The sequence below is a fragment of the Eremomyces bilateralis genome, assembly GCF_010015585.1.
Source record: "Eremomyces bilateralis CBS 781.70 unplaced genomic scaffold P152scaffold_16, whole genome shotgun sequence".
Lineage (NCBI taxonomy): Eukaryota > Fungi > Ascomycota > Dothideomycetes > Eremomycetales > Eremomycetaceae > Eremomyces > Eremomyces bilateralis.
The window spans coordinates 449,946-465,111 of record NW_022985082.1 but is presented as its reverse complement, the minus strand read 5'-3'; the positions used below and the strand labels follow the sequence as shown (position 1 = coordinate 465,111).

The following is a 15,166-nucleotide window of genomic DNA, read 5'->3' as shown; positions in this document are numbered from 1 at the left end:
GTTGGTCCAAAAATAGGTTATTGTGATATGTTGGTCAGCTCTTGATCCACTGGATGAACTGATTGTTTGCTAGGGAACGGAATGAAAGGGTTGATGGGTTGCGGTGTATAGAATTGTGGCTGAAAATGGAAAAAGTGCAAATCTTTAATATCAATTGGTTTCGTGGTGTAGTTGGTTATCACGTGAGTCTAACATCCTGTTAGTACACTCAAGGTCGCCGGATCGAGCCCGGCCGAAATCATTTCTTTTTGTATATTTTCAGTCCGCAAATTTTTTTGGGGTTTTTATCAGTATCTACTAAGTCACGAAATGGCCAAGCTAGCGAGGTATTCATCACCTACGACGTTCAAATTCTGTGCGGCTTTGATTGCATAGAGCCGGGGTTTGTTACGGTGAGTATCATCCGTCCAATGTTTTTAGATTTCCAACTTTTGGTTCTCTGTCGTCGAATGCCAGAACTTCTTACCAAAGCTCCAGGCTATTTTCAGATTTACCATGGCTGTCAAAGGCTATGCATGGCTCCGTAGCTGGTTCGTTCTCTGTTTTTTTAGATGTTACCCAACGTCCAGTCCAGTCCCTTAACGGATCGCTCTCCCACTCCGCGCTCTCTGTGCTCTGTTCTTAAGGTTTGTCGATATTTATACAACTGCTGAAGGTTAATTGGATTGGGGGAAAGTCTAAGGGGTGAGGTCATGTTGGCAAGGCAGGGCTATGCTTTCTTTCCCTTCCATTTCCTACCCAGCCTTGTGCTAATTATGTGACGTCTATTTGCGTTGTGATTCGACGCCACTTCGTAGCCTTGGTATGAGCAGATTGTTTACTTCAGTTCTGGCCTTCACAGTGAGGGTCTCCTCCATATGCACTCCTGATATGCGACGAGATTCATCGACTTTCGGTCTCTAGTATCCACTCTTTGGCAGCCTTCCTCGTTTCATTTTGCCAGTCCAGAGCGCTTTTCGATCGAGGCTCATTTCTCTCTATTGGGAGAAGTCGACATGTCAATCCCAGGCGCCATCTTTAGCAGTGTCAACTTCACCTTCAAGTTTGTCGAATTCATCATTCAGCTAAACGAGGTCGCCTCCGAAAACCTAGTTTTTGTCAAATTAGTATCAGGCGTTCGACGTGACTACGAAGAAGCCAGAAGATTGCGCGCCTTACCCGTCGTTAAATCCCATCTCGACATCCTCCCAAATCGACGAGATTGGATCGATGCGACAATCAGCGATGTCGAGAATGCAATCGCCGACATCGGCCGGTATACCGAGAATGCTCGTGCGGATCGAGAGCGCGATGGGGCGGTAGACTTCAAATATCGACTGCAGTGGGTGCTGAGCCATCGCGAAAAGTTTGTGACGAGGGAAACTCGACTGAGTACGTGTCACCAATCTATGCTGTCTGCTCTAGAGACGATGGTGCAGGTTGAGTCAAGAGAAATGCTCGGCGGTGCTGGAGCTTTCGACGCGACACCTCCACCATACGAGGTAGTGTTTCAAGGCGATTTGAATCCCCGAGGCCATTTCGCGCGGAGGAAGATCATGAGAAAAGGGGAATCTCAGAATCTGATTGATCTCTCCGATGAAAAAGAGGACCAGGCTTCAGGGGACTATACGAGAGTCTCGCAAGCAGTTCAAACAACTGAAAGAATGTTCCATCAGTACTCAGGTCCACATCCCGAAGTTTCCAGCTCAGCATCAGTAGTACCATCCCCACTTGGAGGGTACCTTTCACCGGAGTATCGTGCCTCCGTTTCATCCAGACACTCGGAAGCGATTTCAGATCACCCTGCGCTTTCGCCATGCACCTCTGACCTACGGCCCACAAGCCCGCCGTCGACATGTTCTTCCTCTACCTTTTCACCTAACCACACGAACTTCTCCGCCCCAGGCTCCATTCCTTCCCAGTTTAGTGTGGTGGATAGTGAGGGACCTCAAAGTTACATCGGAGATAAGTCGGTGGATTCAAGGAGGAGCCATCCTCATCTCTCGTTCTCTCAGGAATGGGATGCATTGTATGGAGCAGGAGACATATTTGCCACAAATAACAGTTTCAAAGAAGTCCTCCAACCAACTACTCCTTCGGGCTCATTTCCAGAACACCGAAGTCAGCAATCTTTGGAACAAAATGTCTCGACAAGTCCAGCTATGCTTTATCCGTTCGCGGGAACCACATCTGGTCGAGCAGACACCATAAACCCCCAGATACCTGAAGGAACCGCGCCTATGGCTCCTCTATCAGCGGGCTTAGAACGTCGCCGGAGGAAGAAAGCCATGTTCGATGCCGCTGTAGCAGACCAGGAAATGTTCTGAGCCGATATTCCTTGAAAAGGTTGAGCGCTGCCGTAGATCCATATTGCACGAGAATGGATGGATTGGATCGAATATTGGAGGAAGGTTGGATTAGATCAGAGTTGAATATATATATTGACTATTTCATAGGTCCTTCTGTTAAGCATGCAGTTGCACCAGTCCCTTACGATAGCCATCAATGCTGTATAGAAGATTTGCGCCCAAGGAGCTTCAGTCTACAATGACAATGTCAACACCATTGTATGCATTAACGTATCTCGGGATGCACTTTCTACTTACTTGCCTTTCAGTAGAAGCCTGGCATCTTTGACCGCTTTGGCTCTTGGTGGGAACATATTGATCTGAGTAACGTAACATCTCCGAAAAATGATGGAATCAGACTGCAGGAGAGACGCGCAGTTGTCCACTGTTAGGCCGGCTGCAGATCCCTTGCTTCACTTACTTTTAGACCTAACCGTGCACACAGCCTCGTCGAGTTGTGTCCACTTCAGATCTCAAATCTCACGAAGCGAGCATGGCTAGCTAGTCATGCGGGAAATGAGAGGCTTCACTTAGGTAGATAATTCGAAGACCTAATCCTGAGTTGATAGATTCCAAAATTAGTCAAGATAAAAGATATGAAAGAGATCATGGTGTCCAAGGCTGGGTACGAGAGCCTTGCTGCAAGCCATGGAGCAGGGGTGCCACACACAGACACTGACTTCTGCATATTTCTTTTGAATACGGAACGTTGAACCAATATGCATAGAGCCTCAGCAAATCAGCCGTCAATATGAAGACCTCGAACCACTTCACTTTTGCAGAAAACTCTTGGTGGCAACATCAACTCTGCCTCATCGTTTGTCAACTGCAGGAGGTCTGGAAACACGACCAGCCCATCCGGAACAACTCTATCCCATTGGAACTTCCAGGTGCTAGGTTGGCAGAAAAGAAGAAATGCGAAGCGAGTGGCGCGACGCATGATCTCCTCCAAGTTTCGTACCCGTTTCTCCTCCGCTGGATTCGCTGCAAACAGTTGTAGGATTAGATCGGCCTCGTCCATAGCCTTGCGAATGCTAGCGTTTCGGGGATCATTCTCAATGTTTTGGCCGTATTGAGGCTGCAGCAAGACACCAGAAATGGCCTTCCATTTGCTGAACAAGGCTGTTTGAGCTAAAGTTAGGTCAGAAGTTAGAGATCTGATATGTGGGGGCAATTCTGACTGACCTGAACCAGGGAAAGACGCCATTGAAGATATGCAGGTAGCAACTTCTTGCGGCAGAAACGACCCCTTCGGGTCCGAATCTAATGCTGCTCTGGAAAGACACAGGCAACCTATGTAGAGCCGTAAGACATGGTGTCGCGTGGTAGGATTCAGAAGAAGTTCTCTAAGCTTGATGACATGAATCTTGGTGGCCGCTGCGATAGGATGGAGAGCAGCGGTTCCAATCATGTCTCTATCGACCTCGGCAGTGTGATAATAACTCTGGACATGGTTCTTGATTCGGTCTCGAAGTTTAGAGAATTCTCCAGTGACTGCATCATCTTCAGCCGGTTGAGGGAGATAATTCTCCACGACAGCAACCGCAGGAGCCTTATATGAGCTTCCCATGAGCTTCCCGTTCTTTATATATGCTTCTCCGGGATCATACTGCCCGGTATTTCCATCTCCAGCTCTTTTCTTCGATCGATCTTGAGTGCGGAACCATACAAATGCTAATAGGCACGTAATGACTGCTCCAGCGAGCAAACATGCGACAGCAATACCAGCAATTGCTCCGTTGCTACGCCCTTTCGGAATTGGTAGGTTATCGGATGTGGGTGAAGAGCTGGTGGAGCTTGTTGGTAGAGTATTCACATTAGATGCCTCGTGTGAGGTCGAGTTGGATGGTTGCGGTGAAGAACTGATTGTGTGTGTCGGTAGGGTATTCGAGCTAAATGTTTGGAATGAGGTCGTGATTGCTGGTTGCGGTGAAGAACTGATTGTGCTTGTCGGTAGAGTATTCGTAGTAGATATCTGGAGTGAGGTCGAGATGGCTGCTGGCGAAACGCAGCTGCTTTTGTCCCAGATTAAGGCTTTATCAAGACACACACAACCCGTTGAATCCTCCTGGATGCCGCCACCGCAACTGCAGAGGAGTGTACTATTCCTTTGCTTCGCATCAATGTCGCTGCAGTCAGAAGGCATAGGAAAAGCTGAAGCGAGAGACATGTTTGTTTCTAGCAAACCACCAGGCTCCGGGTTGACTTTGACTTTGGTATATGGAGTTGTTATAAAAAATACCTCAGTCTGGACTGTTCTGTATATTTAAACGGCTCTGCAACCGAATTCATAGGGGAGCTGATCTAGCTTCTAGGATTCGATGCGGTATCCCCCAGTCCCCCTTTCCAGAGAGTCCTGCAATGTGATGCATTGGGCTCCAGGCGATCGGCCTCATGCACCAGATGTTGGGTGGCACGCTTGGCATACCCTTGGGCACAAGGCTCTTAAGCGGTGTGGATCCAATTCCGGTTGAACGGCAAAAAGGAATGTAGGCAGACTGGTCGAGAGGACTTGCGGCTGCAGAAAAAATGAACGCAACGCAAGGCTAGATTTAGAGTTCGGAGCCCGGTAACGAGAGCCACACTTCTTGATGTGGTGCAGCGCATATGGGAGTTGACTTGTTCGAAAAACCACAACAAGGCTAACAAGAGACACGATCGTGTTTTGTTTTGATTTCTGATCTTTGAGATAATCCCGAGCAGGTAACTCCGGAGGGATTTGACCTCTAGATTTCATTTCCGCAGGATGAATTCAAACACCCCGAGGCCTGATGTTGTGGTGGCAGTGGACTTTGGCATGACGGTATTAAGTTTTCTCGTCATAATTTGGAAGAGGTTTCGCATCGCTGACACAATGGAATACTCAGTGCACTGGTGTAGCTTACGCCAACTTGTCCATTGGCTCCAAAACGGTGAGATGGATCCAGCGTTGGCCAGGACGATCGCAAGCAAACGAGAACAAAGTTCCAACGCTTCTGGTGTATCCTCGCGACAGGCCTCAGCCTTCAAGTTGGGGATTTCTGTCAGAGAATATCTCTGAAATGACTGCGCAAGATAAGGACTATAAGGAATGGTTCAAAGTCTGGCTTGACGAGGAGAAACTCTGGAAAGCACAAGCAAAGGCACCTGAATTCGCAGCAAAGTCAATCGAAGAAGTGGAAAAATGGTAAAGCAAAGATACAGAGCAAGGATAGTCACCAATAACCTGATATGTAGGTATACCGATTATTTGCGCTGTCTCAACCAACACATTGAGGCAAAACTCTCATCGGAAGTTGCTCGCAAACGATGGGAAGATGCAATCGTAGAATTCCATTTTAGCGTTCCAACGACATGGCAACCAGCAACCGTCGAGAGATTTCGCTCGATTACTAGTCTCGCAGGCTTTGGAAAATACCCTTCTCACACCACAACCATCGGGTTGACTGAAGCTGAAGCGGCCGCTGTCCACACGTCTCAGGAGGCGTCGGGAATCTTTTCCGAGGGAGATGTTGTCCTCGTCTGCGATGTTGGCGGTGGAACAACCGATCTCTCAGTTCTGCGTGTGACGGACGTTACCAGCGGCTGCTTATCCCTTCGACAACTTGATGTCGTCTTCGGTTCAACGGTAGGCTCGACCTTCATCGATGCCCAGTTTGAGAAGGAAGCCGAGGCAAGACTCAAGATGGCGAACCAAACTGGTCCACTAAACATTGACATAGAAGAAACGGCGTGGGAGATGATGAAATCCAAGGAGTTCCAAAACGCGAAATGCGACTATGGCTCAGCAGACGATGCAGAAGTCTTCTCCATCCCCATTCCCAAACTTAGCTATGCATACAGCAATGGACTAGTTGGTATCTTCAATGGAGAGATGCAGTTCAAGATGTAGGTATAGACTTGAGTGTTCGAAACAAGACCGTAGACTAAAAGACGGCAGAGTGGAGCTTCAAGCACTATTTGATCCACAGGTAGGTGGACGAGTAGACTGTATACAATGAAAGTCTGACACCAGAGCAGATTAAAAAATTGTTCCAACTCATCGACACGCAGATTCAGCGGATGCAGCAAAAAGATCCAAGCGAGCGAATAGTGAGTTAAAGCCCTTGAAAACAAAGGGAAATTTTCTAACCGCCTAGGCTCATATGGTCCTCTCTGGGGGGTTGGGCAACTCTCTATACGTCCAAAGGAAGCTGAGAGAGCGATATGCCGCTGGCGATGGCTCTCCACATCTGAATACTGCCCGGCAAATGCAAGTGAGGGTAGCACCTGATCCTCAGCTGGCCGTGTGCAAGGGCCTCGTGGCAGATCGCATTGCGAAACTCAGTTCCGGAAAGTCCATTCTCGGTTGGAGATGCTGTAGGGCGTCCTACGGAACCGTAAGCTGTGTGCCGTCTTCCCCATGATGAATGTTGATAAGTCGAACAGAAATGCAAGGTCTTGTACAATCCCGAAAATCCACAGCATCATAATAGGCAGACAGTGCGTGATGCGCTTGACGACAAGCTATACTTACATGATACAGTAGAGTGGTTTATCAAAAAGGTAAGTGGAAAAAACTCAAGACCATGTGCATGGCCACTCACCATGTGGGAAAACAGGGCGATCCGGTGTCCATAGATAGGCCCATCATTCACAACTTTCGGCGAAAAGTCCCACCAGGGGATCCCACTCGAATATTTCCCACAGACGTGATCGCATCAAACGTAGCGAAAGAAATACTCCCTTTTCAAATCGACCCTAGTATGTATGCTCCTCACCTATACGAGCGCCGAAGTTAAATCCAATAGATTGCACGACACTTTGTAAGGTGCAGTCGGACTTGTCCTCACTCGACTTGACCAGTTTCAAGCTCAAGAACAGGCACTTCTGGAACAATGGACCCAAATATTATCGAGTTGAATTCTCCATTCGAGTCGTTCTTGGTCCTGGTACGAAGACCCTAGCGATATTGACGGGCAACACTGACAAAGTCTTCTACAGCGGACATTCGGTTTGAGCTATGGTTCCAAGGGAAGATGCATTCGACCGGAGACCCCATCAAAGTGGAATGGCAAGCAACAAATCCGCCAGAAACAATTCCTCCGGCCCAGCAATTCGATGACGGCTGGGGGATGGGCAACACGCCACAGAAATTCCAACTGGAGAATACCCTGGTGGCAGAACTACCGGAAATGGAAACCGGTCATGCACCAAACATGGTGAATTCAGTACACGAGTTGAATGGACAGCAGGGATGGAACCAAATTCATTGAAGACAGAACGAAGAGGTGTCTCCTACTGTAGTCTTCTATGCTTCAATTAGTAATTTGTCCATGGTCAAAGACTGCTGGAGTTGCAACCATCACATGATATCCTAAACGGGCATGTTAAATATAAATAGTCTTACCAGAAGATATTCTGTAGATCTCCCAATGCAACTGATAGGTCGCGAACGGGAATCAGGACCGCCTGTGCTCATTCTTGTATGCGTAAAGTTTGATTGAAGTTGAGAGCCTTGGGATGTGTATAAATGTGGGTATCATGTCGGGGACACGTGCCCAAATGGCCACCCAACGTCCCAACCTGCCAGCTACACACGCCACACTACCCCCCCCATATTCCTATCAAACTTCCTTTTGCCTTGGTCCACCACTCCACCTCTGGAGTCTGGACTACTCAACAAAAGGTTGCCTTAGTACCTCTGGTGGGTGGGAAGTGGGACAACACTCACTGGGACTGTTCCTGGTATTAGTAAGTATCACTGAGAACTTAACAATGACGCATTGCTAATAGAATATAGATGACATCGGAAAGACTGAACGAGAAAGCAACAGTTTATCCCTTCGAACGCAGCTATCTGCCACCATGGCCCGCATCGTATCTCTCCCTGTGGAGATCCTTGAAGAAATCGGAGAAGTCATCGGAAATAGTTACTATCCCGAGAATCTCTTCGATTATCGATTAACATGCTCTCTCTTACGAGACACAAGCCTTCGGGCGTTCAAAGATAAATATTTTTCTCGACGAAATCATCTCCTTACGGAAGAAAGCCTACTATGTCTTTTAGACATCGCTCGAGATCCCGCACTTGGCCCTGCTATCAAAAGCGTTACGTTCGCTACTGATGGCGTTTGTTGTGGCGTCCATACTAAGCATACTGATCTGTATGACTCCGATGACTCCGATGTAAAAGGACCCACAGAGTTTATCAATGAACAGAAGTGTCGGAGAGACAATGACGAGGATAAGATGTTACTGAGGGAGATATTTGCTCGGCTCAAACGGTGCACTGAGATCGCAATCGTTGGACCTCACTACGAACGGATATTTGATCATCTCCCTGAAATGGACCCAACCCCATGGGGCTTAAAACGCCTTCGTAAAAATGTTATTTATGGGTATCTCGATGACTCAAGCGCCTCCTCATATGTGTACCGGATAGTAATATCTGCCATTTTGTGGAGCGAAATACCCGTCAAGAGGCTACATATTGGTCCGCGCAACAACATCGGCGGGATTCTTCTTACTGAACTAGCTCTGCCAAACTTCTATTACGACATTCTCCGAGAGGTATCCTTCAAACAGTTGGAGACTCTTGAGTTGGGTGTCGATACCTCGTCGGGACCTAGTCTGTTTGTTTGGCATTTTGTGTCTGGGTTCTTAAACACGGCGCCTGGTATATCGAGATTGATACTGTCTGACTCGACGCACTTGAGAAAACAGGTCGGGAAACGGTTATTTCAATTCCTTGCGAAGGAAGTCAACTTCAACCATTTGAAAGAGCTAGAATTGAACTCGTGGACACTAAACGTGGATGATCTGCTGATTTTCCTGCGAAAGCATGTCAACAGTATCCGATCCGTTTCCTTGGTGGGCATACAACTTGTAGATCCTTTGGATCGAAGTATTCGTGGCAAGAATTGGAGTCGACTGGCTACTGCGCTGTTGGAACACTTCAAAATTGATCGGCTACTCATTGCAGAGTGCATGGTTCACGGAGATTTCGCACTGGCTCATGGCGACGATGGCAAAGGGCCTCTGGATATAGATGCATCTGGGGAGACGGAGATTGAGGAGGCATTGAATCAGCTTCTCCGTGCCAGAGGTGCTGTTAGCAGCTAATTCAATTGCGAAGGACGGAGGGAGTCAATAAATGGGTATTAACATTTTCAAAGTCCATGGTATGAAAAAGTCATCCATCCGAAAAGCTAGAGCCGCGCGATGAACAATTCCTCTAATTCTAGGTCATTTCTCTTGTGACATCTGACATCACTTGTGTCAATACGGGACACCCAAACCATTCGTTTGAGGGCCCAAGGGCCGAAAATCTTACAACAGTCATCAAGAGTGCGGCCGATGCCACCCCAAACGATTCAAATATTGAATTATATTATCCACCATCGGCTTTTGATGCCATTGCTGCTTTACCCCTGAGTCTCAATATCCATGGCGATGTGAAAATGGTTTCTGCACCCTATGGGAATATGCTAGCCGAAATCCATATGCTGGCAGGATCCTGGAAATAGTGATGAAGGAGCCATTAATGCACTTATCCTTGCAGTAGGTATATTAAGACATTCTTTTTCTTGTTCAGTATGATGCTAGCCACGTAAAATATACTATGACCATAGAGATCTCCAGGATCAGCACTATGGCAGTGACTATTATTCTAATGAATTACAAGAGGCTCAAGGAGTTCCGGCTTATGACCTTAGATATAATGCGATCACTGCAAGGCGAATTGATGATTTACTTATAAGCTAGCTTCGATGAAAAGACAATCTTTGCAATTCTATACACCCTTATCCTAATCCTTGTACTGGGCTCAACCGATCTGGCCACTTACTGTAACTGGTTCTCAGACTTTCAAAGGCATGGCGAGAACGCTTGTTCTCCAGTCCCTAGCTCGTTCAACTGTAGGAATAAGAATCTAGAAAATCAAGCAAACCCCTGAAATGGCAAACATAACACAGCTCCTACATATTGGGCTGATTAGTCTTGATAGGCTTCCATCAGTGCTTGTCATTGAAATCAGTGACTGATTTCCCGGTATTTCTAAAATGCACCGTTCTAAAAAAGGATCTCGATCAAACGCACAAGGGAATTCAAGTTTCAAACATTTAAGGAAAGCATTTCTCCTGAGGCTTATCTGAAAAACTCGTGTCATCGGATAGTTGTAGTAATAAACGTTGAACTCCGTCTTAGTTAATTATGAATCTGTGGATTTACTGATTTCCAAGACTTCGCCTCACCTACCACACGTTTACAAACATCTCTCTTTGAATTGAAACTTAATATATTCCTATGATCAATTCGGAGGACCATGGGACCTTTCTCGGGAAGCATAGGCAGTCTGCGGTCAATTTCTCTTGTGAACATCACCCTTGTGGGGCCACCATCGTACGCTTCTCGGCCGTGGACCCACTTGGGGATCAAGTTGTTGGAAGACTGCAATATAGACCATCTGTTATTGGGGGACTGCAAGAGTGGCGTCCACCCGCTGCCGCGCATTCTTGCTGATATATGCAGAGACGATGGTGGAGGAGGCCCAGTAGCGGCTTATTCGGGTAAATTGAGCCGATAACTGTCGGAAAGGAAGAAATTAGATGTCCACGGATTGGTGAGCGCGCCCAAAGTCATCGAAAGGGGAGGACGGCAGGTGCGTGAGGACCGAGTATGGAATGTAACTGCTTTGCAGGAAATAAGGATCGAAGTCTTGACAGACAGTATGAAAAGTCATTGTTTCCCGAGGATAGTGTGTGAAGAAATGCTCCAAGTACACTTGAGATTTAAATGGAATGTAGAACCTGCTTTCAATTTATTGAAGCAGCACAGCATTACCAGCCGGATCCCAAGCACACCACTCTTCGCCCACCATACTGACACCTGGGAAAATGAGGTGAGGTACTTCCATTATTTCGCGGTGGTATATGGAGAGCCTGATAGATTGCCGAATTCTGCTAGTGAGTCTTGGGTCGGTGGCTAGCTTTGCTTGATGAAACAGCCAATCGGTCGAGGTGAACTTAGCTCCGTTTGAGAGAGTGCACCAGCAGATTGTGGCCCATGTAGGGCATGTCTTGCTGCGTATAACGTCCAAAATCTTGGTACTGTCCGGATGAATATTCCTGATGGAGGGCGACAGCACATTTGAGGCGTTTCGGCAAATCTGGGGACCTGACTTTGTAGGTGGCGACGGGCCAGTACTCAGTACCATCGTGGGGTTTAGGCATATAAATGTCTGTGATGAACGAGTTTGACAACCAGGCAGCCTTAACTGCGAGTCTTATCTCGTGCTCGATGACTCTCGCCATCCTCTTCATGCCTCGGCCGTCTTGCACGTTCCTCTGACCGTAACCTCTCCCTCTCTCGTCGATCCCTTCTCGAATCTCGGTCCTCGCTGTCATCCCTCCGGTGTCGGCGATGGGACCTGCGAGGCGCTTCTTCACCGGACCCGTCCCTCATACGTCTGCTTTTATGTCTTCTCTCTTCGCGATCCGAGTCCCGGTGATCTTTATCCCTCCATCTATCCCTCCCTCTATCCCTCGATCTCCGACCTTCTTTCGATCCGTGCCTGTCTTTGATTCTCCGACGGTCTGGCGAACGTGAACGCTCCTCAGAGTAATCCCGACGACCGTGCTTATGCCGTGATTTCCTGTCATCGTCCACATCCATGGCATCTTCGTCCACGGGCTGGGTGGCAGCCATAGTATTATCTGCCAACTCCTCATCATCCTTCTTCTTATACCTCGTATGATCGACTCTCAGCGTTCGGCCGAGAACCACAGCACCTCCCATATTATCCACCGCCAAATCGGTACTTCTCTGATCTTCATACTTCAGAAACGCAAAACCCTTGCTCTTGCCAGTTTCCTTGTCACGAACCAAGTTGATGAAGACGGGTTCGCCATATTGTGAGAAGATGGTGATGATGTCACCTTCGGAGACCTCGAAAGGGAGTCCACCGATGAAGATGTAGGCAGTGTCGCGGTAGTCGGCGTGCCAGGAGCCTTCGGGGGTGATTCCGGCTTCGAGCTCGCGCTTGTTGAGTTCTTTGATTTGGCGGATGGTGTTCATGTTGACTGGTGGTTCGCTTTGTTTTATCAGATATGGAATTCGATCCTCATGTTATCTCTGGCTGAATTTTTGTACGGATTGTTTGGTGGGAATATAATATCAAAGTTGAAGAAACAGTCGTCACCTCGTCATATCAAAAAGTCCGATTGATTGGTCCGAGCTTCGACGCGGAATCTGGGGAAATTCGCGTCTCCCAAATTTCAACGTCGTTCCATATCATCAACATAACCAACATAACCAAACACATTCCAGCGTTCACAAAAATGAGAATATAATCCAGCTATTCTCCCACAAACACCCATACCCTCTCACTGCGCAAACAATGGCCTCCCGTCCACCCCGCTCCTCCACCGGTGCATCCACCACCACCACCGCCCAACCCCCCTCCATCTGGTCCTCCCTCCTCGACGCCGCCAGCACCAGCAAACGCCTCCCCAACAAAACCCTCCTTATCCTCGGCGGCACTCCGAATTCCCAACGCGATTTCCTCACCTCCCTAACACATGACCCTGCGTCCTCGCGTAACCGACCCCTGAACAATCTGCGGAACACTACGAACCCTAGTAACCCGCTCGCAAACGACCTAGCGCTGGGGTACACGTACCATGATGTGCTGGACGCTGACCAGGAAGATGTTCTGGCAAGGGTAGGGTGCTATATGGTCTCCGACCCCGCAGACGAGGCGCTAGTGCCGTTGGCTAGGAAAGTGGTGTTGTCGAAAGACGCGGTCGACGGGGGGATGTGCGTTGTCCTGCTACTCGACTGGGCACGGCCATGGGAATGGTTGCGGAAGTTACGCGGGTGGATACGCTGGGTGAGAATCCTAGTGGACGGAGCGGACGATGAGGTCAAGGAGGTGATGGAGGCGGAGGTAAGGGCGTGGAGGGAGCGGAAGCGAGGCCCCGGCGCGGAGGCGAGTGCGGGTGAAAGACCTGGAACGGCGGGCTCTGATGTGGTGGTGCCGTTAGGGCCGGGGGAATGGGATTCGCCGCTCGGGCTGCCGCTGTGCGTGGTTGCGCAGAACGCCGAGGCGATAGAAGGGCTCGAGCGGGAACGGGGGTGGAGGGAAGAGGAGTTCGATTTCGTTCTGCAGGTTCTACGGACGGTCTTGCTGAAGCATGGTGCGGGGCTGGTATACACGATGTCGTCTCCACAGGCATCGGCGCCCATGCGGGATCTGGTGCACGCGATGTTGGGAATTCAATCGATGTTGAAACGGAGTCAGTTGAAGCATAACGTAATCGATCGCGATCAGGTCCTGGTGCCGCCGAACTGGGACTCCTGGGGCAAGATCCGCGTGTTAAGAGAAGGATTGGACGTCGAAGAAGTCAGCAAGATCTGGGACCTCGACATCGACGCGTCTTCTCCCTCCAACTCTCTCCAACCATCCGACCAATCGCCTTCAGACTCCCCCGATCATTCCGAAACGTCCTCCGTCCTCGCCCTCTATAAATCCCACATCCCCTCTCCGCGCGGCACCCTCGGCACTGACCTCATCCGCTCGCACGCTACTAGCATCTCTGTGTCCGCGCCCGACAACCAAGTGTTCCTCGAGCAGCAGCGGTCGATCCTCGACAAGTTGCAGGGTGAGGACGAGAAGGAGAAGGCGAACAAGCCGAAGGCGAGCAACGCGGGGGTGCTGAGCTCGATTGTGGCGGCGACGACGGAGAGTGCGGGAGGGAGGGTGGTGGAGGATCATATTGGGCCGGTGCAGTTTAATTTCGGGGGGGTGAATGTGGATGCTGAGGAGGAGATCAGGAGGATTGAGGTATGATTCTCTACGTCATTTTCATTCCTCGACTACAATCCGGACGATGCCTTTCCCTCATTTCGTCGATTGTATGGTCGCGGCATGGCCATAGCTTTGCAAGGAGAATATTGGCTAAGGGAGAACAATCAACAGGAACGCGAAGCAAGCCGAGCCGCACCAAAGCCGGACGCCCCAGCTACCCCCATAACCCCAACGACAGCAAAATCGGAGGCGAAGTCCGACATGGACAACAAGGAGCTATCGAAGTTCTTCTCCGCGCTGAAGGCGAAGACGGGAGGGTCGCCCGCGAGCAGCCCCAAGGCGTAGGGCTCTAGCATGCACGCATCGTCGTCCACTTTGGAGAAATGAGAAGCATTGCTTCGTCTATGGATTCAGAGGGAAGCGATGAGGAGGAACGGATACGCGGAGTTCGGGTGTGGTCACTTGACGGAGCGAATCGGTGCGTGGTTTTGATATACCCAAGTATTGGATTACCGTATGGTATTATACAAGCAAAGTTCGCAGATCTATTCTACACCCAACCCCGCTGATCATAAGCTCTCCAATACTGCCGGTCAGGCGAAAGGAAGCGAGTCGTGATAAAACATCAGTGATTGATCGACCATGTGACGGCGTCGTCATGGATGATTTGATAATCAGTAAAGAGCAATTTCGGAAACTCGTGTTAATGCAGTTGAGGCATGTCAAGAATCCGCCAAATGTGCGAAGGAAGAAGTAGAGCGGAAGAAGACAACAACTATCCACCGCAGGCGCAATGCAAGAAATGCTCAGAAGGTAAAAGTCGCTTCCCATCAAGGCATGCAGGCAAAGCAGCAGGAATAAAACGCCATCGCTAGTTAGGCAGAACGCAAAGAACTGAACAAAGGCACGAACGCTAGAGGGTGGCATGAAAACAGGCAGGAATCCCCAAATCGACATGGAAGGGTTCAAAAGAGAACGCCTTCGGATCCGACAATGTTGACTGGAGATGGCAGAACAACATCTCAACTCATTCACATCAACCAACTACCCCTCAAAACACAAACCCCCCAAC

The 15,166-nt window shown here is 49.1% G+C and overlaps 6 protein-coding genes and 1 non-coding gene across 7 annotated transcripts; 5 read left to right on the top strand and 2 right to left on the bottom strand.

The window, feature by feature from the left end:
- The first annotated feature begins 156 nt into the window (after positions 1–156).
- P152DRAFT_t52 lies at positions 157–241 on the top strand. Its single transcript has one exon. It is a non-coding gene; the product is annotated as a tRNA-Val (tRNA).
- Positions 242–761: 520 nt separating this feature from the next.
- On the top strand, positions 762–2,489 carry P152DRAFT_87164 (uncharacterized protein). Its single transcript, XM_033683302.1, has one exon. It carries the CDS (start codon positions 996–998, stop codon positions 2,304–2,306), a length of 1,311 nt encoding a protein of 436 aa, XP_033532524.1. The 5' UTR covers positions 762–995; the 3' UTR covers positions 2,307–2,489.
- Positions 2,490–2,892: 403 nt separating this feature from the next.
- On the bottom strand, positions 2,893–4,882 carry P152DRAFT_420302 (uncharacterized protein). Its single transcript, XM_033677147.1, has 2 exons — positions 3,513–4,882; positions 2,893–3,458 (listed from the first exon to the last, which is right to left on the bottom strand). Exons 1-2 carry the CDS (start codon positions 4,495–4,497, stop codon positions 3,067–3,069), a joined length of 1,377 nt encoding a protein of 458 aa, XP_033532523.1. The 5' UTR covers positions 4,498–4,882; the 3' UTR covers positions 2,893–3,066.
- A 191-nt stretch (positions 4,883–5,073) lies between these two features.
- Positions 5,074–7,305, top strand: P152DRAFT_400506 (uncharacterized protein; the record flags this gene model as incomplete). Its single annotated transcript, XM_033676576.1, has 9 exons — positions 5,074–5,130; positions 5,195–5,493; positions 5,544–6,194; positions 6,247–6,277; positions 6,324–6,398; positions 6,446–6,685; positions 6,735–6,851; positions 6,908–7,053; positions 7,152–7,305. 9 exons carry the CDS (start codon positions 5,074–5,076, stop codon positions 7,303–7,305), a joined length of 1,770 nt encoding a protein of 589 aa, XP_033532522.1.
- A 545-nt stretch (positions 7,306–7,850) lies between these two features.
- On the top strand, positions 7,851–9,410 carry P152DRAFT_515675 (uncharacterized protein; the record flags this gene model as incomplete). The annotated part of the gene is made up of 2 exons (XM_033682909.1): positions 7,851–8,039; positions 8,082–9,410. 2 exons carry the CDS (start codon positions 7,851–7,853, stop codon positions 9,408–9,410), a joined length of 1,518 nt encoding a protein of 505 aa, XP_033532521.1.
- A 2,502-nt stretch (positions 9,411–11,912) lies between these two features.
- P152DRAFT_372475 (uncharacterized protein) lies at positions 11,913–12,362 on the bottom strand (the record flags this gene model as incomplete). The annotated part of the gene is made up of 1 exon (XM_033675542.1): positions 11,913–12,362. A coding segment is annotated over one exon (450 nt), but the record flags the coding sequence as incomplete, so codon positions are not given.
- A 228-nt stretch (positions 12,363–12,590) lies between these two features.
- P152DRAFT_460182 (uncharacterized protein) lies at positions 12,591–14,648 on the top strand. The gene is made up of 2 exons (XM_033679841.1): positions 12,591–14,130; positions 14,266–14,648. Exons 1-2 carry the CDS (start codon positions 12,685–12,687, stop codon positions 14,437–14,439), a joined length of 1,620 nt encoding a protein of 539 aa, XP_033532519.1. The 5' UTR covers positions 12,591–12,684; the 3' UTR covers positions 14,440–14,648.
- Positions 14,649–15,166: the final 518 nt, after the last annotated feature.